The sequence below is a fragment of the Amblyomma americanum genome, chromosome 2, assembly GCF_052857255.1.
Source record: "Amblyomma americanum isolate KBUSLIRL-KWMA chromosome 2, ASM5285725v1, whole genome shotgun sequence".
NCBI lineage: Eukaryota > Metazoa > Arthropoda > Arachnida > Ixodida > Ixodidae > Amblyomma > Amblyomma americanum.
This window is the reverse complement of record NC_135498.1, coordinates 48,362,033-48,385,524: the sequence shown is the minus strand read 5'-3', so window position 1 is coordinate 48,385,524 and position 23,492 is coordinate 48,362,033. Positions and strand designations below refer to the sequence as shown.

The 23,492-nt window shown below is 44.0% G+C and overlaps 1 protein-coding gene across 5 annotated transcripts in view; it reads right to left on the bottom strand.

Moving 5' to 3' along the window:
- Positions 1-6,133: 6,133 nt before the first annotated feature.
- E23 (ABC transporter G family member E23) overlaps positions 6,134-23,492 on the bottom strand; it is a 213,265-nt gene continuing 195,906 nt past the window's right edge. For 4 of the 5 annotated variants that reach the window (XM_077654247.1, XM_077654245.1, XM_077654246.1 and 1 more), the window contains exons 13-15: positions 22,019-22,233; positions 14,913-15,121; positions 8,487-9,557 (exon numbers count right to left, since the gene is read on the bottom strand). In XM_077654247.1, the coding sequence (XP_077510373.1) occupies positions 9,368-9,557; positions 14,913-15,121; positions 22,019-22,233 (614 nt within the window). In that variant the 3' untranslated portion in view covers positions 8,487-9,367. Of the gene's footprint in view, positions 9,558-14,912; positions 15,122-22,018; positions 22,234-23,492 lie in introns of all 5 variants that reach the window. The other variant, XM_077654244.1, reaches the window with a different exon arrangement.

Sequence of the window (23,492 nt, the reverse complement as noted above, 5' to 3'; positions counted from 1 at the left end):
TGGTTAACCTGCCACCCTTGTTTCTACCATTTTCGGTGCAAAGCGCCGTCCTATAATGCCTTAATTGGGAATTTCCACTTTCAGTCGCTGAATAATCAGAATGAGATCCGCAGCCAGGTTAGCCACAGAGTGAATCCCCGCTGTCTAGAAAGTGTCCATTGTGATTGACTATATTGAAGCCGCTGGGTAAAGAATGGCCATGGACGACGGATTCTGGTGACACGCGCCCTAATGGCGTGTGCATCCCTCATCCCGAGGTTCAATTTTCTTTTTATTTTACCGCTGGTTATTTGAACCGCTATATTCGTGTACCAAATGGCCAATCAGTCCGGTTTAACACGGCGCTCCTATCGAGCGGCAGTGGCTTTACTATAGTTTACATTATCTTTACGTCTACCTTGAGCTCCGCCTCGACAAACGCCTTTACCCTCCTCCTCATCCATCACTCACGGTGCCGGAGTCTCGCCTTCTTCGGCACATTCAGATGAATGCAGTTATCACCCCGTCCCGCCTCTTCCTCTATCGCTATCGATCGGACCCTTCCTGTCCCAACTGCCCCTGCATCTATGCGGACCTGGCCCATTGCCTCTTCTATTGCCCGGCTGCTCAGCAGTCGGGTTCCTTCCCCCCACCCTTTCTATCCATCACCACCTGGCTCGACTGGCTTGGCGCTGAAGGGGAAGAAGAACAGCGGCTTCTGGTCGCCCAGGCGGTCGACATGCTCGGCCTATAAATTATGGTCGAATAAAAGTCTTTACTACTACTACTACTACTACTACTACTACTACTACGTTGTATGGTGAACATGGTGATGATACGTGTGGGCGATGCAGTAGGCCCACTCATGGCGCGGCAGGCTATACTAAAGTTAGGTTAGGCTCAAAGATCGCGGCTGCTTCTCCCAGCGAGGCGGAGAAATTAAGCATGAGAGTTTTTATCTCGCATTGACCCAGTAATCCTTCCTTCGGGTCCGTAAAGGGCAACCTTGGCTCTTGGTTCACTCCGGATTTCGCTAGCTGACACTATGCTCGGCGCTTAAGGCTTGCAGGGAATGGCGGCTTCTTGTTATACAACGCTTAGGCGCGCTTATTTAATTGTTTACTAACATACGGGTAGTTTTTTTGTTGAATTTAGCAAATCAAAGACTTCCGTACCAAAAGTAATTTTGTCAACAGACGTGACATGAAGTGCTCTGCAAAGGCTGAAAGAAAATCTGTGCACACTTCAGATCTGCTAATTAAGTGTTAGATAGTGACTGGCGGGCGATAGCTACTGCATCATCTCCCGAGAGCAGCCGGCGTCATTGACCGTATGAGAGAATTTTTTTAGCTCTTTCCCTGCCGCACCCATTGACCATCGTTAGCCCGCTAATGATGGATGCGAAAGCCAATTTCAAACGCTTCCGTGCCGTTATTGCACATGCTGCGTCACAGGCACTGAACCTAGAAAGCTACGCTGAAATTTTCACTTTGGTTCGTCTTCTTTTCGCGTGGAAGTGATTTTTGAGCCGTTTATGAAAACAGCGGCCCGTAGGTAGCAATGACTCTGAGCATGCTGTCTCATCATCGGACTGAATGATTTACTTGAACATCAGTCGCAGCGCCTCCTTTATTTTCTTATATGGGCCTGTTTTGCTGGACTCAGCGGCCGTTTTGAAAAGGCTGTTGACGTTACCGATACTGCTTCTCAATTGTAGCGTTTCCACATCATTTCGGCAGGATTTGATACCGCCTGCGCGACGAAGGGTTCTTCCGACTGTCTCGCCCATTGGCGTGCCAAACTATAGGGCCTAAAGCCACTGTTCTCTAGCCGAAAAACCGTAAAAGCTACACGTTCTTTTTTTTTTTCAAATATTTGCTATTGCATAGGCCGACATTTTCTGCGTTCAGAGTTGTTTTAAAATTTTTACGAAGCTCGTATTATTAAAAAGTGTGGTTAATTGGCTTCATATTTGTGCACTGCATTAATTGTTAAACCTCATACTTCTTGGGCGAAATTCTTTAGCGAAACACCACAAAATACGCCCATTTTTCCTACAGTAGGGAAAAAACTAAAACGAACAAGCCGTAGTTCTTGGTTTGTTTGCCGCCTACGAGCCTGAAGTCCACAGGCAAGCTCCCATTTATTTCCGGATAGCTCAACGAACGAAAGCGCTTCTTTAAACCTCGTTTGAATGTTTATATTTAGCTAATAACGCCGCAGACTACTAAAAGAAATGAAAAATATGAAACGAAGACGAAAATCTAGGAATGATCGAATGACGAGATTAATCTGAGTTCTTAATCTTTTTTTGCGTAACGAGTATATGCCGCGTTGCAAATGTGAGCAACCAACCAGCACCAGTTCTTTCCCCGTTTCGCTTTTATTGCATTTGTGGTGCCACGGCTGCAGTTTCGGCGAGACGAAATGGGAATTTTGGAATCTGCGTCCCCCCTCCTCCAATTTTTAGCACGCTCGTAGGTGGCGCTAGAGACGTTAGTAGGGTATTCAGGCTCCAGAGTCAGGAATACTATTCCTCTTTTTTTCCCGAACCTTATTCGAACCTTCCGAGACAGTTCCTAGACGCACCCATTTTTTCAGCCTCTGCACCCTGCCCCTTCCAAGCTGCTTTCTCCGCAACCATTGCTCTACTGCGGGGAAGCTAACTCACCTGTTGGAGGATATTAACCGTTCGCACTCGCGTGCTCAGCCTGAAAGTTTCCAGAACTGACAATTCTAAACCAACGTACTGAAGCAAATTTCTCCTGCATTTGTACCTGCTTCAGCCGACAGACCCGTTGCCGACACGGGTGATGCGGAAATTTCATCATGATCGGCAGGTCTTGACACTAAGGGCTTTAGAATTGCCAGATTGTGCACATTTTTCAAATGCAAAAAGTGACTTCAGCTTAATACTTGGCAATATTAACAAAGCACCAGTAAGAGTAGAAGAGCTTTTATACGTTTTATCATAAGACCTGTGCAGAAGCAAGCTGGCATGGTACAACAGCCTCAGCTCACAAGCAAAATTTGTGGGCTCTGCCTTATTGGTTATTGCACGCATAATATGGCTGCCTGATTTGCGATTAAGTACTCCGGACAAAATATAACAGCGATGAAAATTCGCCTGGATAGGCTTGGGAGTAAATAAGCAAATGACAACTTCCAGGCAGATTATGAATGCTGTGGCACATATGCAGGGTGTTTAAATAAGGCTTAACACAATTTTTAAAAATAGGGTTTTGGACTTAGAAAAGCGCTTTTTTCGGTCATTCAACAGTGCAGTACATCAGAATACAGCTAAGACGTGCTAACTAGCAGGCTGGTTAACTAATATTGAATAGTTAACTTCGTAACTATTACAGTTAGGTTCCTTAACTGAAAACAGGTTTTTGAAAATTGGTTTTTGAGGAAAGGAAATGAATGACCCAGTAACTGTCTCACATATCTCGGTGGACACGGGAAGGGCACAGTAAGGAAAAGGATAAAGGAGGGATTGAAAGAAGAAAGGAAGAAAAAGGTGCGGTAGTGGAGGTCTCCAGTATAATTCCACTTCCTGGGAATCTTTAACGTGCACTCAGTGCACTGACATCCCACAGCACATGGGCGTCTTTTGCGTTTCGCCTCCATCGAAACGCCAAACGCGGGTGCCGCGGTCGGGTTTGAACCTGGGTAGTCCGGCTCAGTAGACGAGTGCTTTAACTACTGACCCACCGCATTGGGTCAAGGTTCTTTAATTACAGAGACATGTGAAGCACACGGCATGTAATATCAATATCAGTTTTTAGAGTTTCAAGAACGTGAATAGCCTACCCTCGGCGCTGTGGTCCAACAAATTTTGGCTATATCGCACCAAAATACATGCGCTTTCGAGAAGATAGCAGTCAAAGCAACCTCTCCAGTGCAGGTAACTCGTCGAAATAGTGAAACTTTGTTTGGCCACAGCACAGAGGGTAGCCGCGTTTTTGAAATTCTAGAAACTGATATGGATATTACTCAAGGTGGGCTACACGCCCCTCAATAATTGAAGAGACTAACAGTAATATTTAAAAAGTTAACTAGTATCCAGTATTAGTTAACCACCCTGCTAGTTAGCTAGTCTTAAGTGTATTCTGATGACCGCTGACACTGCTACGCCAGAAAAAGCGCTCTTCTAATTCAAAAAGCCTATTTTTTTAAATTTTGTAAAGTCTTAGGCGAAACACCCTGTATTTAAAAATAAGGTTGAGATGCCAAAAGAATAGTGCTTGTCATTTCTCACTTTAGTATTTTGTCATAGTGATCACAGCTGGAACAATCATGAAGTGCAGTGTCACTCAGCTTAAGATTTCATTTTCTAGTGTTTTATTGCCAAATGTATAAGACATCAAGGATTGTCACTAGCTAACACAGTCCTTAAGGTTATTTCCAACTCATCCACATTCTCGCACTGTGATAACTGTATACGCGCTTTCTTTTTTCCGGATAGCACTAGGAGTCCATAAAATTTTGTCCCTTAATTCTCTTTTCATTATGTGGCCAGCTGGAATGTGCAACCTTCAACAGCCCCTTGATGGTACTGCAGGTATGAAAAAATTTTGTGTAATCAAGCATTTTGTGCAATCACTGAAATTAATGTACACTCGTAGTAGAAATTCCCAGACAGCAATATTCGCATAACTTAATTTCTCTGCAGTCTTTGTGCAGCATATGGCATGAAATAAATATATGTAGCCTATGGCTGAGCATGCAGATTACACAGTGCACCATTAAATTTCAAGCAATGCACCCTGGATGCTAGGAAATTAAGTTTCTTCACCAAAGTCGTGTTTCATAAACTTGAGACAGCAGACGCTTGGCAACAAGAGAATTGAGGACTGCAATGTTCTGAACTGAAAGCTCGCTTGGTTTTTAACAGGCCGTAGGGAAAACATTGCTAACCACACGCTGTAAAGATTCTGGTGACAGCCCGTCTGGTTTAGTTGCGTAGTCGGCCCGGGACACCTGCAGCCGAGGTCCCTGCACGGCGATAGGCATCTTCGTTCCCACGGCCTGTCCCCGCTTGGGTTATTGGAATCCAGACGGAGGAATCTGCCGCCGTTTGTAAACAACATTGTTCCCGGAAGATCAACCCGTGCGGTACGGAGCCAGTTAGCGACTGCCAACCCGGGGGTGGGGGGGCGGCTCACACATTCACTGTGCCGGCTCACCGGCGCCTCGCCCATTTGGACTTCCCGGAAGACGTGTCCGGCTTGACAGCGTGAGAACTCTCGTTCGGACGCGAAGACAACGCGCTCTCTGGGGGGGCGATGGTCCAGCGGCACCCTCTCTCTCCGGCGAGACATGTGACGGGGGCGTGTCCCTATGTGATATGGTGTGTGTGTGTGTGTGTACGACAGCGCAAGTTAGGCCGCGCCCAACCTGGCGAAGACCTCTTCGAACGTGGGGAATCCTAGGGACCGGACCCTTTTAAAACGGGACGACGAGTGCCGCGAGGAGGGAATCTTCGATCATCCTCAGATCCTCCGACCTTCCCCCATCACCCTCCAATGGGTTCCTAAATCTTGTAAATAATGTAAATAAACCCCTTGTACAGTTTCCTTCATAACCAAGTCCGACAACGTCACATTCGTAAAAGGGACCTGTGGCGCTGAAAGAGTCGGCTCACTCAAGGACCCCTCATTTCTAACAACGCCCAATGACCATTAACAAGTAGCTGGCAACGAAACACCTAGCTAATGTGGTTCTACTGACCAGAACATTGTGGAAGACAGATGTGGTTGCGGCCAAGGCATCCATAAGTGCATTGATTCAGCTGCTGTATACATCAGCAATGTGCCTTTGAATATGTGGGCCACACATGGCACTGTTACAACCGTTAATCAAGAAAACACTGAAAAGCCCATTTCTGGCTAAGAAAATATTTCAAGTAATAAAACTCCCCATTTTTGCTGAGTTGCTTAAAAGAGTTCCTTGAGGTGATGCTGCTATTGCCTTCGTAAAGCTCGATAACAGCAACATTGATGGACAAGGTATAAGTGACCAAGCCCAATAACGTCAGGCATTGCCAGTGATCCAATTCTGAGACGCCATCTGTGCCAGCACTAAGAATCAAATCACAATCCCTCAGACTTGAAGACAGGCAAGCAGATCAACTGACTCTGAAGACAACCCATGCATAATAAAATAGATGAAACATTTAATTCGTAAGGACATTAATAATTGTGAAAATATTTACAAACACTTGGTCAAGAGAGGAAATACTGACTCATGAAGGTTAAAAAAAATGCAGATGAGAAGGTGCAGGCAGCGAGGCAGGGGTACATGGTATGGGAGAGGGGTTCAGAGAAAAGTATTTCAAAGAGAACCTAAATACAACTTATAAAAGGGGGGTAACTCCAAAATAATTTATTATTAAATTGTGGTTATGCAATTCATTACTCCACAAGGAGCCGAAGTTAGACTTCAGTACAAGGAGGGGAGAGGGAGGGGAAGATGCGACAAGGAAGGAAGGGAAGGGGAATAACAGTGCCTGAAGTGGAGGGCCACATTGAGTTCAAAAGTTCACACAAGAACATAGCCCCAGAAGATAAAGCCCTACACTATCGACACAAGGCAACTGGGCTGAGCACTGCCAGCTTTTGCATCTTTTTCTTTCATTAATTTCACAATAATGCCCAGGACAGAAAAAAAAAAGCTGCTTTTGACTGTGGCAACAGCGTGCGCCTGCACTGAACACAAAAGAGGCAAAGCCGATGGTTCGGTCCAATAGATGGCAGGGATCAGCAAGTGCAGAGGCAGAAAAATTTGTTCCATTCCTTTAAAAGGTAAACTCTGAGAATCACAGCACGAAAGAAAGAATTTCAGCAGCAAAGAGGATGCAGCCCGTCGTTGCAACAATCGGCGTGGCACAAAGCTTCCCCCGCAGTCAAAACAACAACAAATATGGGAGTAGCTCGCTCGCTCATTGTCTTCGGCGAGCTTGGTTTTCATTCCACTGCCTGCCAGCCTCAAGAATGCAAGTTGCTCGAGAGCTCTCCAAAAAGACTGGAATCAACGAACAAGTTTGTTCATATGAATATATTAACTAGCTCTTACAATAACATTTGATATACTCATAAGCAAAAGATGAGGAAAAAAAACTATTTCTACGCATTTCCCACCATCTCTGTCTCTCTCGGCCACTTGCAGGCCCTTGAGCACTAGCTGTCAGCACAACGTCACTCTGAGATAACAACCATATACAACAAAGGCCAATTGCACGAATCTGCAGAGTCAGTCTCAAGACAGTGAGAAAACCAATATGCAAAAGCATTAGAAGCACAACCTAAAAGCTGGACACAGATACCATGGAATGAAGACTTGCAAAAATTATGCATCAGTCCAGTCCTTGAATATACCAAAAAGGTTATATCCAGCATTTTCCAGTTGCAAATTTCAAGGCTTAAAGCCTGCTTTGAGTTTTGTACAAACCAGAGCATGATGAAAATTCAAGAGAACATCTCTCGCCGGCTGTTCCCAGAGTGCAGGCCCTCTAGAATGCTGAACAAAGTTCGAACCAAAGGTTGTTACTTCAGAAACTTTAACCATGCAAGAAAACTATACACTTCTTGCTATAAAAAACAGTGCCAGTCAGCAGCACTAATTCTAGGTTTTAGAAGCATTACAAGTGACCTGCACCTGGCGAATATTCAGCCAACAGGAAAGATGCTTCTGAATAACAATGAAAAGGCATTCAAGAGCACAGTTGGGCAGTAGTAGATAGCACAAACAAGCAGGTGTCACAGAAACACACATCATCCAGATGCAAGGCAGCAGAGGGGCGTCCGACAGTAATTAACAGTAGTTACAAGCAGTGTGTTCAAAGTGTGTGAAAGAAAAAAAAAAGATATATCTTCAAGTGCCCCCCTCCCACATCTAGCAGACACAGACAGAGCATTCACATATGCGTCCTTCCAGCAGTGTCAGAAAGAGCAGCCTTACAAAAATAACAAGAGTATTTGTGTGTCATCTGGGCAGAGTGCGGCAAACACAAAGAGGGAAGAGAAGACTCCTCGCTTGGTGCCTCACTCTACTGTCCCGCTAAATGCGAGGCGATATTACTATTATACAATGTGCAACTTTTTTTCGTCACATTTTCTTCCTGCACTTCTCAGCTTGTTTGTTTTTTTCCACAGTAGCAAGCAGCAGGCTTTGGCAGTACTTGCTGGCGTTTTCTTCCTCTCTCAACAATCTCGCCATCTCTCGAGCGGGAAAGGAGGAGAATGAGGGTGAGAAGGGGTTACTTGCACATCTGCTACTACACATTTTTCTTTGGTATGTCACTGCTAGCGCCATGGCGTTTGCCGTCGTGAGATCCATACCACAGCGTGCGGAAACAAAACGAGTGGTTTTTGTTTCTGCCATGAGGAGGGAAATTAGAGGAAGGAAGGAAATTAAAAGAAGGAAGAGAATGGGGGGGGGTGAGGCAGGTGGGAAAAGTTCATTCCTCGGTCAAAAGACAGAGAGGAATTTTTTTTTTTTTTTTTCAGTAGGCAGTAGTAGCAGCGTGAGGAGGAGAGTCAGCTTGGGACGAGCAAGTGAAAGGCTCTGGTCCCCGGGAAGTGCTACACCGGGGCATCTCATTCACCCGTTGCGCAGGCGGCCATCTCGCAAAAAGATGCACCACACCTCGTACACTCACTGCTCGCCACACAATGCCATGGAGCACACTGCACACGCGCTCACTCACACGCTACGCTGTCACCAATCACTCGCAGCAAAAGCTGCAGCATCCACACCACTGAAATCAACACTGCTTCGTGTCTGCCCAAGCATGTGTTCTTCGTACTGTTACGTTCTTTCCAGTGCGCTATGTGTGCAGGCATCCGCACGTGTGTGCATGCATGCGCAAAGGGGATGTCCATGCAGGGATCGAGTTCCTTCTGGAAATGTCATTTTTGGCACGTTGGACGTTGTGCACCATCATCATCTTTGCACAGGCCCCTCACTTCGAGCAATTTTTGCAGAACACATTCAGACGATGTCGGTAACAGGCTGGCTCAAAATGTGCACAAGGGGCATATAGGCATCTCGGCATGAAGGCTCTTGTAGTAAGAAGATGGCAGCATAGCAGCTTCTCCCCCAGTAGTCTCCTTGATAGCTGCGTGGTTGGTCATTGGGAAAGCACGCTGAAGCTTTCTTCTTGGCTGTCGGCACAGCTTCACGGTGCTCATTGAGTGGCAAGGGGACAGGGCTGTAGACACCAGCAATTCTAATCACCCCTGCCTACTCACAGTTCTCTGTGCTTCACAATGAATATAAAGTCCGTCGCTTGTGGTCCTTGTGTGCAGAGAGACGGCACCACTTCACTGCCACTGAGGCGCGGCGTGGCGTTTTTGTCCTTGCATTGTCCTATGCAGGGGCTGTTCTATTTGGGTTTGTGGACATACCGCAGCACAAGGTACCCCAGTGCACGGAAGAAGATGAGGAAGCTGATGAGTACCAACGTGTTGGCCCATATGGGCAGCGGCATGCCATGGTCACCTATGATGTCCTCGACAGGAATGACGCTCCCACCCGTGTTGCAGGCCGTGAAGTGAGAGTTTCGCGACAGACACCTGTTCGACAAAAAGTGAGAGGAACTCAGAAGCTGCAAAATTTCCCACTGTCAGTGACTGCACATCACACATCAAACTGTGGAAATCTGAATTGACGCCAAGTAAACTTCAAGTAAAAGCAAGGTCCTAGCATACAAGACGGGACCAAGTCAAGAATGTCGTACAGTCGTCGTGATAAAAACTAGGCCTACATGATTTCCAGCAACCTAACCAAAGCATATAACATCTCACTGAGAATGACAAAACTTGAAGAAGCACGGAATTAACATCACTATTTTCAGAATTACAGCTCACATAGCATGCCATGTCCTTTTGCATCACTAATGAGAAGCGTACGTCCAATACAACGTTGAACTAACTACCTCAATCTTAACCTGAAGAGATTATCTCATTACCATAACAATGCCAATTCAACTGCTGTGAAGAAGGTGGGCATTTTCCTAGCCGCACTGCCATCGCTCAGAGCGAGGCCCAGCCTGACTGACCAAGGACTGCATTTCTCCACTTCTACCGTTGAAGAAACCATTGACCAACACTATACACTGCAAAGATGACGTTTGACTTCACTTAAATATAACAAGAGCATCTTGTACAGCTGTTGCATCTTGTACAGCTGTTGCATCTTGAAAGCTTGCACCCTACATGGTGTGTATTTTTATGCTTCTGTTATATGAGCATTTTCAACTCTGTTTAAACTGAACAATAATTCAACTTTTCAAATGCAAGTGAAATAAACAGCAGTGGATTGCAGTTATATGACAGTCCCCAGAGAACTCTGTTCACCTTTTTGCTTGCATGTAGCCCATTTAGGATTAGAAATGTGCTTCCATTTTGTTGTTCTTATTTTATACACTCTTTTCACATTTTATTTTGCTACATTGCATTTTCTGCACCAGCTTCATATTTAGCATTAGCCACAGCAGAACATAGCACAAAGCCAAGACAATCCAGCAAAGGCATGTTTGCTTCCACACTCAACCACGGTTTTTTCGGAGCCACTAGGTCCTCACAACACTTCTACTTTTCACCAGAGTTTTCTTCTCTTGGAGCTGCATTTTGTATTTGCATGCTTATCTGCATATATTTACTAAAATATGCAAGCCTGAGTCTCCATTAGCCACGATGACATTATTTTAAGCAATTTCATAACATAAAACAGCGCAAAATGTTGCAAACTTGGTTGGTTTGATAGGACCATTGACTGGCTGGAACTATTAGTCTCAGTTTAAATGAACTGGCAGTTTTCACAGCTGCATATACTGCCACTTAACTGCCACTCAAGTCAACTGTTCCCAAGGAACCAGAAATATTTATTGGATGCCCACAAATGGCCCCGAAATCAATGATAATTTCTAGGCATCTTTGAAACATTTGTGCAACCATTCGTAAAAGATCATCTTTTAGGAGACACCCTGTTGACATGAATTTTGTGATGATATGATATGATCAGAATGTCATTTCTTGCACATCACTGAGATGGCAATAAGTTACTTTCTGTTAAAATTCACAATTACACGCCACAAATTAGACAGGCTTGCTGTGCCATTTACAAGGACAGAGCTCAAATGTATGTGGCCCGTCTTTGCAAATGATGTGTGCCCCAGTATGTGCACCGAAGAAGCCATGTGAATGGGCCTCAGAAAGGTGCAGTCTTGAGAAGCACACCCGCTGCTACCTAAAATGGTCGCGCGAAGACTGCAGAGTGAGCTAATATAGTTTTTCTAATAAAAAATAATACCAATACGATGTGCCCACTTTGATTTCTTGTTTCTCCTGTACAGGTTCATGAGTCAATAAAATAAATTCGCTCAGCCGGCAAGCACACTGCCTGTAACTGAAGGGTCTTGTGTAACCCCTCTATAGTAAAGCAGCTCGGACCAGCAAAAATCTTTACTATATCAGGGTCTTTACTATATCAGTTGTAGGTCATGGCATGGCTCTCACTTTACTGCCTGGCTGCTAACTAAGCACGAAGTGCTGGTTTATAATAAACACACTTAGAAATATCTTATATCTTGCTGTTATTGTCTCTTTATGTGATAATTATTTATTTTCAGTTATCACATGTTATCACGTTTTCGACTTGGTTTATGTCTTGTGGAAGTACTGCATTTGGACGAATACAAGGCAGCTACGAATGTGATGCCAGTTTGATTCTATATGAAAACCAAAGCTTTGCATTATCAAGGCGTCGTCTTCCGTGGCTTCAGCATCATTTAAGAGGTAGCGGTCAAGAAACGCGTGCGACACTGTGAAGCGCAGCAAAACTGCCTACGCAGTGCCACCGCACCTCCGCTTCTTGTTGCCGCTTCCCTGTGCTTTGCGCTGCCGTGCTACGAACGCACGCCCTTTTCTTCCTTTTTCTAGTTCTCACTGCACTTTTACTGGTTTTCCATCCTTAGCGACTCGCGCCGCCTTCTTTCTACATTCATAGCCAGCTTTACTTTTTCCATGCGCACCACGCGTTTTGCCTCACAACTTCAAGGTCTTAGAACATTTGGCTTCTCCGCGCGGCTTTCGAGCTTGGTGGTCAAACCACCTCAAAAAGCGCCACTTAATTTTATTGCATTCAGTATCTACCGACCTCGCGATCCTAGACTTCGCGCGTGCCGCAATATGTCATCATTCCGCGGGAAGAACATCGCCACGGTCAGACGCTCTTTACTAAAGCCGTTTCTTCGAAAAAAAAAGTCTTTACTACAGCAGAAAAAAATGTACATGGAAGGCAAAATGGGACTGCAGATTCAATTTACTATATCCAAGTTTTTACTATAACCGAGTTTAATACAGCAGGGTTCTACTGTATATACATGCTCGTCTAGGGTCACAGACATGTGGACGTGTACTCAGTGTGTTGATACTGGGTTGCCTTTTCTTGTTCATAATGTTTCTATGTTCCGGTGTGTCACGTACGCTCGATCATTTGGCTTGGTCGCCGTAAAAAAACGTTTAATACTATTCACATCGATCCACTGTCAAACCACAGGCACCCGCCAAAGCTAAGCATCTTCCTTGTAATAAGCTGAAGTCTGCACATAACATTGTTCTTTAATTTTTTGCGTCACCTTTATAGAAGATGCAAACAAGGTCACACAAATATCTCCCATGTGTATGTGTGTTTCGCACATCTGCTGACACAATCCCTATGCAGAAAGCTCGGTAGAAATTAATTTAGTGATACATATTCTGTAGATATCCGTTCCAAAGCAAAAGGTCATCCACTAGGCATTGAATGGAAGATGTGTGGACAAGCAGAGACATCCTCTGAACATTTGCTGGATGTAAAATGGTTTTCTGTGTTGTTGAAATGACCAGCCATTCAAAACAGTCATGTGAATAAGGTATTAGATGTCTGTGCAATGTTAGTCATGCACTAGGACATGTCCTTCTAGCTTCCTGGTTTTCACACTACATATAAAAGCCTTAAACAAAATGAAATTATAAACGCAAGCTGGACGAGTCCTATACTCACAGCCAAATAAATTTACTGTTGAAAACAACCTTCAACGGAAGGACTAATGCATGTGCCTGTCATCCAATAAAACCAAATGCCTTGCCATCTTATTCAAGACTTATTCCACCTCTCAAAACATGGCTAGGTGGCTCACCTGTGCACGTACCATATCTTTCTTTCTGCCCACTTGAGGCCTGAACTGTTCACAACCGTGCTATATCCTCATGCTTCCCAAAACACAAAAAAATCTCAAAACTCTGCACCCTGTCATGTACTGATAAATATGTTATCTACTCACCTGCACATTTATTAAAAAGTGAACCTTATATTAGAAGTTTAAAAATTTTAAATGAAGTTATATAAAGTATAACATTGCATTATACGACCTTAACATTGTATGAAATTTTACAGTAAAGCCACTTCTTAAGTGGCACATAACTTACTGTTCTTATTACATAACCTTTCTAAGAAATAAAATTTGCTTTAAAGTTAAGTGCCTACTTCGTCCCTTCCTAGAAGTTTAGTCTTCTGTTCTTAATGCAACATTCTCTTACTAGCCCAGCAAGTATCCCTGTTATATATTTCTTCGTTTCCTCGCAAAAAGCACGTCTTAAAAAACTGTGCTAAGGGCCAATAATAAGGCCAAAGCTGTGGTTTGAGGTTGGTGCCTCTGCACGGAATTCAATGCAAATTACGACTGTACATATAATTGCAAGTCAGTACACAAAACAACAGAGGTAACTGGTAATGTTCTGTGACATCGCAAAGAACATAGCCATTTTTGCATTTAGCCTGTATCTAAATGGGGCTGTCGCAGACGGGGTCAAGTCCCATGACCTTGGGATCAGCAGCCAGAGTCACTAAGCCACCGCAGTGGGTACAACACAGGTCAATAGTGAGGTGTGCTTAAAGTCATGTGTATAAATTTAACTGGGTCAATGGTTAAGACACCTTTTCATAGCTACTACAACACCTGCAGCTGTAGAGCAATCATTCAATTCACTAGCGATGTTTTAACTCACCTGTCTGGAGTGTTGTGATGGTCTAGTGCTACATTATCTGAAGATATCAGGAGTTTGGAATAAATTTACTTATATAACTCACTTATGGCTTATGAGGTTTAACATCCCAAAGTGACTTAAGCTATGAGGGATGGCGCAGTGGAAGGCTCCAGATAATTTTGATCCCCTGCTGTCTTTAAGAGAGCACTGACATCGCACAGTAAACGGGCCTCTAGCATTTCGCCTCCATCGAAATGCAACCGCCGCAGCAGGGATCGAGCCCGCATATTTCGTGTCTGTAGTCGAGCACAATAACCACAGAGCTACCACGAAGGCTTTACTTAGATAACTAATGCACTTTGTGACCAAAAAATTTATTAAAATTTGGGAAAGTGCATTCAGTATGGGGGTTATATAATACAAAAATTTATATTTTGACAACAAGAACAGTAGATGCATTCATAATGCGAGCACATCCGTTACACGAGTAAATATGATTTGACTTTTCAAACTGCATTGAAAACATGACAGTAATGGCTTAGTGGTTTCAGCATCCGCCTCATATGTGGGAGGAGCGGAACTTAGCCCCCAGTGCTGCCATCTATCCGCTGGTTTTTGAGTAGATACAAGCTTTCCCTTGGTCGTGCTCAGCTTCTATAGCGTGAAATGCTTGGGAAAATCGGCCTTTGACCCCATCTCTTGCAGACAAGACATGATAACCGTGGCACTCCCTGGCGAAGCTGCGCTTGCATCATTAAGATAAAATTATCATCAACACACTAAGGCTGGCAAAAATTATGAAATTTGTTCAAATCACTTGAAGCATTGCCATTTTAAGCCTGAATTATTAACAACTGACAATTCAGGATCCCACCTTATGCTGTAATCACGTCAACTCACCTCACGTCGGGTCCATTGCTGAACTCAACTATGTGCATGTTCTGGAAGGCGTAGTGCACCATAGACAAGTACTGTAGCCACTGTAGCCAGTGGGGCAGCGATGAGGCATAGTAGCCCCCAAAGAGCATTGTGGAAAGGGAGTACAGGGCTGACACTGTCACGGACACCTGGAGGTCTGTGCAGGTGGCGCCAATGAAGAGTCCAACACTCTGCGTAAGGAAAAACAGTTCCCGCATGAGTGTGCGTCAGTCAAGGAAAAAAAAGATGGAAGGAAAGAAACAGCTGTGCATGAACACATCACATGTGAAAGGTCATGTGAAGGAACAGAAAAGACATGTGCAGTGTGTGACTGGCTCTCATGCACACCGCATATGTTATTTGCACTCCTTCATTAGTCCTTGTCCCTTTAATACAAGACACATGTATTCAAGAATGAACCAACAAGTCTAGACAAAGGCATTGATGAAAAGAGCTATGCCTTTAAGACGATGTGTGTGTCATGAGCAATGTTTTTTTTTTTTTTTCTCTCAGTTTTGCTTGCAACACAACACTCTACCCGAATCAGACATTTCCCACTCTGTTTATTTTTTCCCTTGCCTCAAGATACGAAGTTCCATCTATCCGACATAGTTCTACCATCACAGTACAAGCAGGGCTGCATGTGGCCAGTTGTCAGGTAGTCCACAGCCATACGTGCAAACTCTTGCAGCTACCCAACACAGCTATGCAATAATTACATTAATAAAACAAGCACCAAACTGCCCATCCTTTTATAAACAATGATGTCCTATGGCTGGTTCTGTTGGCAAGCCTGCTTATCTTGCTCTACCATTGCAATGGTCTGTCTCACATTTTCATGCACAGAAGTGGGAAATACAGTAAAACCTCGTTAATTCGAACTCTGTTTATTCGAAATCCCGCGTAATTCGAAGGTTTTCGGCGGTCCCAACAGTTTGTATGCAAATTTTGCCGGATAATTTGAACAGCCAGCGCGCCCTCATCCGGATAATACGTCAATTTAAGCCATGGCCTCCGTGATTTTTCCATAGTGCCAGTCTCGGAGGCCAGTATAGTTGCCGGAGTGGAAGCCAGGCGGCACTTTAAATCAACTTCCTGTTTCCGGTGCTTTGTTGTGCCTCAGTGATCTGCACCGGTTTTGGGGGCTAGCTTTAGTTGACAAAGCAACAAGCAGGTGCCACTAGGTCGAAAATTTTCTGGTTCCGTTTCCGTTTTTGTTGTTTGTCTCGCTTGTGGCAGGCACTGCTCGTTGTTCTTTATTGTTCGGTGCCGCGACCAGGCGAGTACTGTGCTCTGCTAGTTCTTGACCACGTGCGCGGTGTTGGTGTTAAGAAAATGCCGAAGTACAGAACTCTGACTCTCTGCCAGAAAGTGTGCCTAATTGAGGAGGCTGAAAAATGGACGAGCTCCAAAACGCAGTTGGCGGAAAAGCACAAGGTGCCTTTATCGACCCTTTCGACTATATTGAAAAATAAGACGAAGATCCTCGAGGCCTACGGGAAGACGCATTCGACGAAGCGGACAAGGATTCGTTTTCCTACGTAGCCGGACGTTGAAGACGCCTTGATAAAGTGGCTTCAGCATGCAAATGCAGCACACCTGCCTGTGAACGGCACGCTGCTGCGCGAAAAGGCCGATGAGCTTGCACTGCGGCTGGGCCATGAAGCATTTAAGTGCAGCAACGGCTGGTTGTCCAGATTTAAAGACCGCAATAACCTCAAATTCGTGACAGTGTGCGGCGAAAGCGGGAGCGTCGACCCAAATGTTGTCGAGAATTGGAAAAGGCATACATTGGCTCCGCTGCTTCAGCAGTACGCGGAGGACGATGTTTACAACATGGACGAGGCCGCATTGTTTTACAAAATGCTGCCTACGAAGACGTTTGCCCCAAAGAATGCGGTAGTCACGGGAAAAAAACAACCCAAGGACAGAATAACCATTCTGTTTGGTGCGAATATGTCCGGCAGTCACAAACTGCCGCTGCTGATCATAGGAAAAGTGGAAAAGCCTCGGTGCTTCAAGAACGCACGACTTCCTCCTAAAGATGACGTGCTGTACAGAAGCAACAAAAAGGCTTGGATGACGGCAGCGCTGTTCGAGGAGTACGTGAGGCACCTTGACCGTAAGTTTGCTGCCGCGGGACGAAAAGTTGTTTTTGTTGTTGACAACTGCCCAGCCCACGCCGACATCCAGAACTTGACAGCAGTTAGGCTTGTCTTCCTGCCGCCGAATGTTACAGCTCTGTCGCAGCCTATGGACCAAGGCGTTATTCTGCAAGCGAGGAAGATTTATCGCTGCCATTTACTTAAAAGGATCTTGTTGTGCTACGACAACAGTAAGCAATATTCCGTGGACCTACTGGGTGCCATTTGCCTAATCGTGTACGCCTGGAAGCAGGTGGAGGGAGATATGATCAGGCGTTGCTTTATGCACGCCGGTTTTTCCAAGCAACAAGATGTCAGTCCCGAGGATGCATCTGATGCCAGCTGCACACTGGATGATGAAGGAGAGTTATTGTGTGCGCGCATGACCGACTTCGACGAAGAAAGCGGCGACGGGAGCAACGAATTGACCTTTGCGGACTATTTGAGCGCCGAACTTGATGCCCAAACGTCGTATGCCGACTTGGAAGGAGAAATATGTGACAACGGGCCTTCCAGCGAAGTTGAAGGCGATGTTGAGCCCGCCCGAGCACCAGCTTTAGCTGCAGTCGTCGAGTCGCTGAACGTTGTGCACAGTTTTGTGGAGTGTAGCGGCGGTAACAGCGAATTGCTGCGCACTGTAAGCAGACTGGAGGACGCAGCCTACGGTGCGGCTAACTACCGCGCCAAGCAGTCGCGCATCGATGACTACTTCAAGTGACCGTTTTTCAGGCGAAATAAAGGCGCAGTATTGATACAGCCACGTTTTGTACGTTTATTTCTCGTTTTTCGTCCATTTTTGATAATTCGAAAACCCGGTTAATTCGTTGATTTTTCGCGGTCCGACGGACTTCGAATTAACGAGGTTCCACTGTACAATTTGCACCAACAAATCAGGGCCTGACAAACCAAAGCATCTTGCTCTAAAAAGTGACTTACAAATGGCTAGCACCTATCACTCAGGTCATGGTGCTAGCCCCATGTAAGACAGCAAAAGTGCTGGCAAATGGCACTGCGTTCAAATGTGCAAGGAGCTTTTAAAATTCAGCTCCTGAATTACTGGCACCAATGCTAGCTGATACATGTGAGCCACTGAGATCAAAAGAAATCCTACTGTTGCACATGAACAAGTGAGGTTTGTGCTATAATTCTTACAGTGGAATCTTGTTCCCAGCGAATTTGCTTCATGCTGTTGCGTCTCCCAATGCAACATTTTCCATAAGGGTGACCCATAACAATGCAATGAAGCTAAATTTACGCTCGCCTTAAAAAAATGTTATGCCAACACAGCTGATGAGTTGCCAGTGCTGAAATGTGCAAAACAAGCACACTGACGCTACAGGGGCCCCAAGCCAATGTTTGTTAGGCTTGGACAGCCCATGTGACAGCAACCACTTGTAATGGTTTTCAGTACATACCACACACAATTTATAATGCTAAATCATAGCGCATGTCATTACAAGTGATTGTATAACAATGCAAGTAATAAAGTGAAATAGTACCACTTTAACAAAATTTAAGGGACCTGAAGGGAATGTTTGTTTAAGTGAAAGCTCCCTCAACTGAAATGAGCAAGCAGTGATACGGTTGGCTGAGTCGAAAAAATATCACCCATTGCAATGTCTAGAAATGCATTTTTTTTTTGCAATACTGAAAAACTCCACACATGCATTGTGTACTTTGCACTTGGATAAAGTGTAGTAACCTTCTGCTCAACTTTGGCATTTAATATTGACATTGAAAAAAGTACTGCCACTCCAAAACCAATGCCACCCATCACTCCACAAAATGCAGTTGCTTTCTGGTTGCAGATAAGATTACGACTGAAGCAAGTGCATCAACCAAAATGCATGCAGGCCATCAACTGCCTTGGGTTCTTTCAATATGAACTGGAATCTCGAAGTACAAGCATTTTTTAATTTTAGCCACACCGAAATGTGCCAAATATAGCCACAGTCTATATCGATTACGACATGCCCATTCATGGAACACCACTATAAACTTGCAAGCAACACAAGTAGAAGAAACAACCAAAATATACAAGTGAGATTTCACTGTTTTCATTTTATCACAGTGCAAGAATTTCGGTCTCTGCAAATATGTGAGAACAGTACTTCCCCTGACAGGGTAGAACCTTAATTTTTGCTTTGGAGTCCACCCAAATGTGGAAAGTATGTTTTGGCATCAAAAAATGATGACTGATTTGCTGTTCAGTTTTCCCTCCAGTTCCGGTGTTCAGATCCAGTGTTCATGGATGACAGTTGTTCTGATAGCGATAATGGGTTAGTGTCCATATATGAGGAATTGGTCATTCTCTACATTCATAGATCCCTAGCAGTCTTCCTACAACTCCTGGCGCAGAGGTGCAGCGGTCAAGCGATGCGTGACTGTCCTTCTGTGTCAGGTGCTGCCACCGGTGGGTGGGCTGCTTGGGTTAGGCGCAACACAGGTTGCTCTTCCCGAGCAGCCTTTCACAACCAACTGAGCTGTCGCCTGCCACGGTGGATAGGCGCTCACCACTTGGTGGGCAGGTGAGCAGCCAGCCATAAAACTAGCTTCAGACAAACAGACAGACACACAACGGCTAAATGCGGGGAATGGACATTATAAGTGCTAGCACACTGAAAATTAATTTTGTAGCGAAAGCTACATTGGTCATGAGCTCGCAGTTTCGCCGTGCTCGCATTCCCACCTTGCTCGCATTCCCGCCGTGGTCGCATTCCCGCCGTGGTCGCACCGCACCACGTAACTAACCACGTGACCAACCGCGTGATTACAACTAGCCAGAACATTAGACTAACCTGGACTTGCAATCAAGATTAACCAAGGCTAACCAAGCTATGCCTTAGATTTCGCCATGTATATCCTGGCATAGCCGAGCTAAGCCATTGCCAATTTTGTGTGTGTGCGTGCGTGTGAGAGAGAGGGGGGCGGGGGAGAGAAATATTAGCACACTTAGCAGCAAACTTAAGATGCTAGAAATTCAGAACTGCCACATCTGAAAAGGCTTCCTAGAGTTTGCCTCTCATGTTTTTATTGTACAACTATAAGCCATATGGTATACAACCAGGTATTCCATATAGCAAATTACCTATTTTTTTGCTCTCTTTATCGTCTATTTTTGTGTTTCGAAGATCAATAAGAATTATGTTTGAGAACCTTTCACATAAACTGGTCCTTGCGGGAAAAATAACTGCCGAAATAAAATGAAAACTGTAGTGAATGCAAAATAATCCAAAGATTCAAAATGAAGATTGAGTGGATGAAAACTGACTATGTGCATACAAGACCAAACCCCACCAGGAGCTGAACTTACTTCGATATAATTCTACCTCCCCTGATTTTAAGTATTCCAATAATGGGAGAAAAACAGTCTCTCTTCTCAAATATAACTGCGTGCTGTTTTGGTCGAAGTAGATGGTTTGAACTGAAGTACTGAATTTCTTAATGCAAGACAAATTGGCAAGATGGCTGAAGGGTTACAAAAAAGCTGAAATGGCACGAAGTCGCAAATGAAATCACCCGCAGCATTCTAAAAGGTCATAACCAACCAAAGAGGCTAACGTCCTTTAAAACTCTTGTTTCAATGACTGTCGGAAATCTGACATGTAAGTTCATAGTGACCTTTTAACTCCTTGCTTACCACACCTATTCAAAACGTTCAATTTGAACGATGGCACGAAATTCCCTGTCTGAGTAAATGAAGCTGCTTCTAGAGAAGTAATGTCATTCAGTAAGTTGCAAAAGTACTGTTCAGAATATTTTTTCTTGTCAGTCATACGGCGGAGTATTTTTAAACTTTGTACAAAACCTGTCAGCACTGAGCGATCGCAGCAACCATGGCGCAAAAGGTGGAATCCTCAACTAGCACTGACCCTGGCCTGCAATGACGATGTTCCCACAATTTAGCATCAAAGACAATTGACTTTTCAGGTGCAAGCATCAGCTGTGTGCAAAAAATGATGCCCATTCACCTTATCCTAGTTCAGACGCAGAAGATTGCCCGCCCGGACAATCGACAAGTATCCGTCTGTAACTTTCGTTTCTACCATTACTAAGAAGATTTACTGTTTTCCTGGCCTATTTGAAGGTACCGGGCATGTTCTTAATGATTCCGTGCCATCAGCATTGCAGCAGAGAGTTTTCTGCAAGACGTCAGTCGACTTTGGCAGTGCACTGCAGAATAGCCCAAAACGCTGCGCACAAGCAATTTGTTCCTTTTTTTTCCCACAAGAAAGTTAAGCATGAAGAGTACTACAATTTTGAATAATTATTTCTGACATAGGAACATACAAAACATTTATTCTAGATTTTTAATCTCTTATTTCCTTAATGGAAAAATTTATATTTTTGCAAATTTTGTGTGTCTCTCAAATTTGGCAATCAAACGTTATTTTCCTTCCTAAGCAATATATATACTTTTTACGTCATTGAAAAAAGAATCCTATTAGCTACACTACGATGTGCTGCAATAAAAAAGATGCTTAAATTCATGAGTTACAAAATTTTTCTCAGGCACCGCACTGAAAATTCTTGTTTTCCCACAGTCAGGAAAGAGTTAAACCCATCTCATCAGACTTTCCCAAATTTATTTCAGAGTTTCACCCTCGTTTTGCCCATTTTCTAAGCTTCCAACTTGAAACAAATTCTCTGGACAGGTAAAGACTCAAAAACAAGGACAAGGCGCACAAAAAAAGGAAAGGCTTAGAGATAGGAGGCTCACAGTTGGGAGGCTTAGAGGCAGCTGCTTTGCCAAAAAGCCTTTTAGAGGCCCTTCCCAAACTTCACATCTGCTTGGGTTCCGCAAAAGGACAGAAATTCAATGACAAAGATTTACAGCAGCCAATAGAAGGTGTTCGCTAACATCTAACAACTGACTTAGTCCCATTTGAGCGCCTACGTGTAAAGCCTTGAGTAGATTATAAAAGCAAACTCTGTGGGGCTCACCTGAGAGACTACTGTGCTTAGGACAAGGAAACCCCACAGGCTGAGGAAGGTCTGGGCGCTGTGGAAGCCCAGCATGGGGTATGCGATGAGGTGGAATGCAGATGGTAGCGTTAGCGTCAGTGGCAGTTCCCCGATCATCTTGGCCAAGTAATACGCTGAGAGGCGATACGCGCCTGACGCCCGCTCCTTGTTGATTACTTCACGCTCTGGAGGAACTGGAATGCACAAATAACAGTGCTCGGTGGGCATCAGGGTGTCAGGAGCAATGAACACCGGCCAAAGAAACCCCAAAAAGATTTACAAGACTGCACGCTGGCTTAGTGAAATAGGGTTCTAGTTCTTAGTGGAGGGACGAAGTATTGGGTGCGAGCATGAAATGTTTGGCAAAGCAAAAAAAAATTTCAGTTAAGGCGGGGTGAGATTGTTTTGTCAAAAAACTTGATTTTGAGATTTTGTGACCATTTGATACAGGATTTATTTATATTTCAGAAATATATTACCACTAGGATATTCACAATCTCAAAAATAATTTTTCTGCTCCTCTTTCGTTGTCACACCAAATGGTAAAGCTGGCGTTTTGAAAGACTTTACTGGCGTTTTTCTAAAAAAAAAAATGAAGCATTTTTGGAAACTACAAAACATAAGTAAACAAAATTTTTGACAGATGTTAACCAATGACATTTACATAACTGATACCAGGAACAATAACGTAAGTTCATTTGTATTTTTCTGACTAAAAGAAAACCATTCATAGGTGGCAATGTTGTTGCATCGAGAGAAAAAAAACAATAAATCTAGATTTTTAAAGTGCATAATATTGGTACAAAATTTAAACACTCTGCAGTTAGCAGATTCTTAGAAAAAGGTACATCAGTAGAAAAAAATAAAAACTACTAAACAAAATTTCAATCTGAGCTCTAATGGAAGCTCAGTCTATCTTTATTATTCCTCACAAATTTTATTGCCATAGCTTGTATTGAAACTGCTGTACAGCCAACTTTTGAAAATAATTTTCAGTCTCACCACACCTTAAGTTGCTTAGTGACTTCTGCTGCGATGCAAAAATAAAGTAGCTGCTTCAAGCCTTGCATCACTATTGTGCTCCGACTAGAGCTGGTGTGCACTTGTCAGTTGGGCCGTAACGTTCTGATGCATCGAGTATTGATTTTTCAGACACAGCAGGACTTTAAAGACGGTATGAATGAATGAACATTTAGAAAAAACGAACTTCAAGAAACTGCTTTACCGCGATAAAATAAGTTTAAAAAAGTGCGCAGAATCAATACCCACACAAATGAAATTATAGTTAGCTGCAACCTTAGAAATACAAGTTGAGGGTCTCTCTGAGAGAAGACATTCTACAACACTTCAGTTTAAAAGCAGTTGAAATAAACAACCCTTGAGCAATAAGTTAGTAACCCTTGAGCAACAAGTTAGTACTGATTACTTGACATCACAGTGAACAGCACTTGAG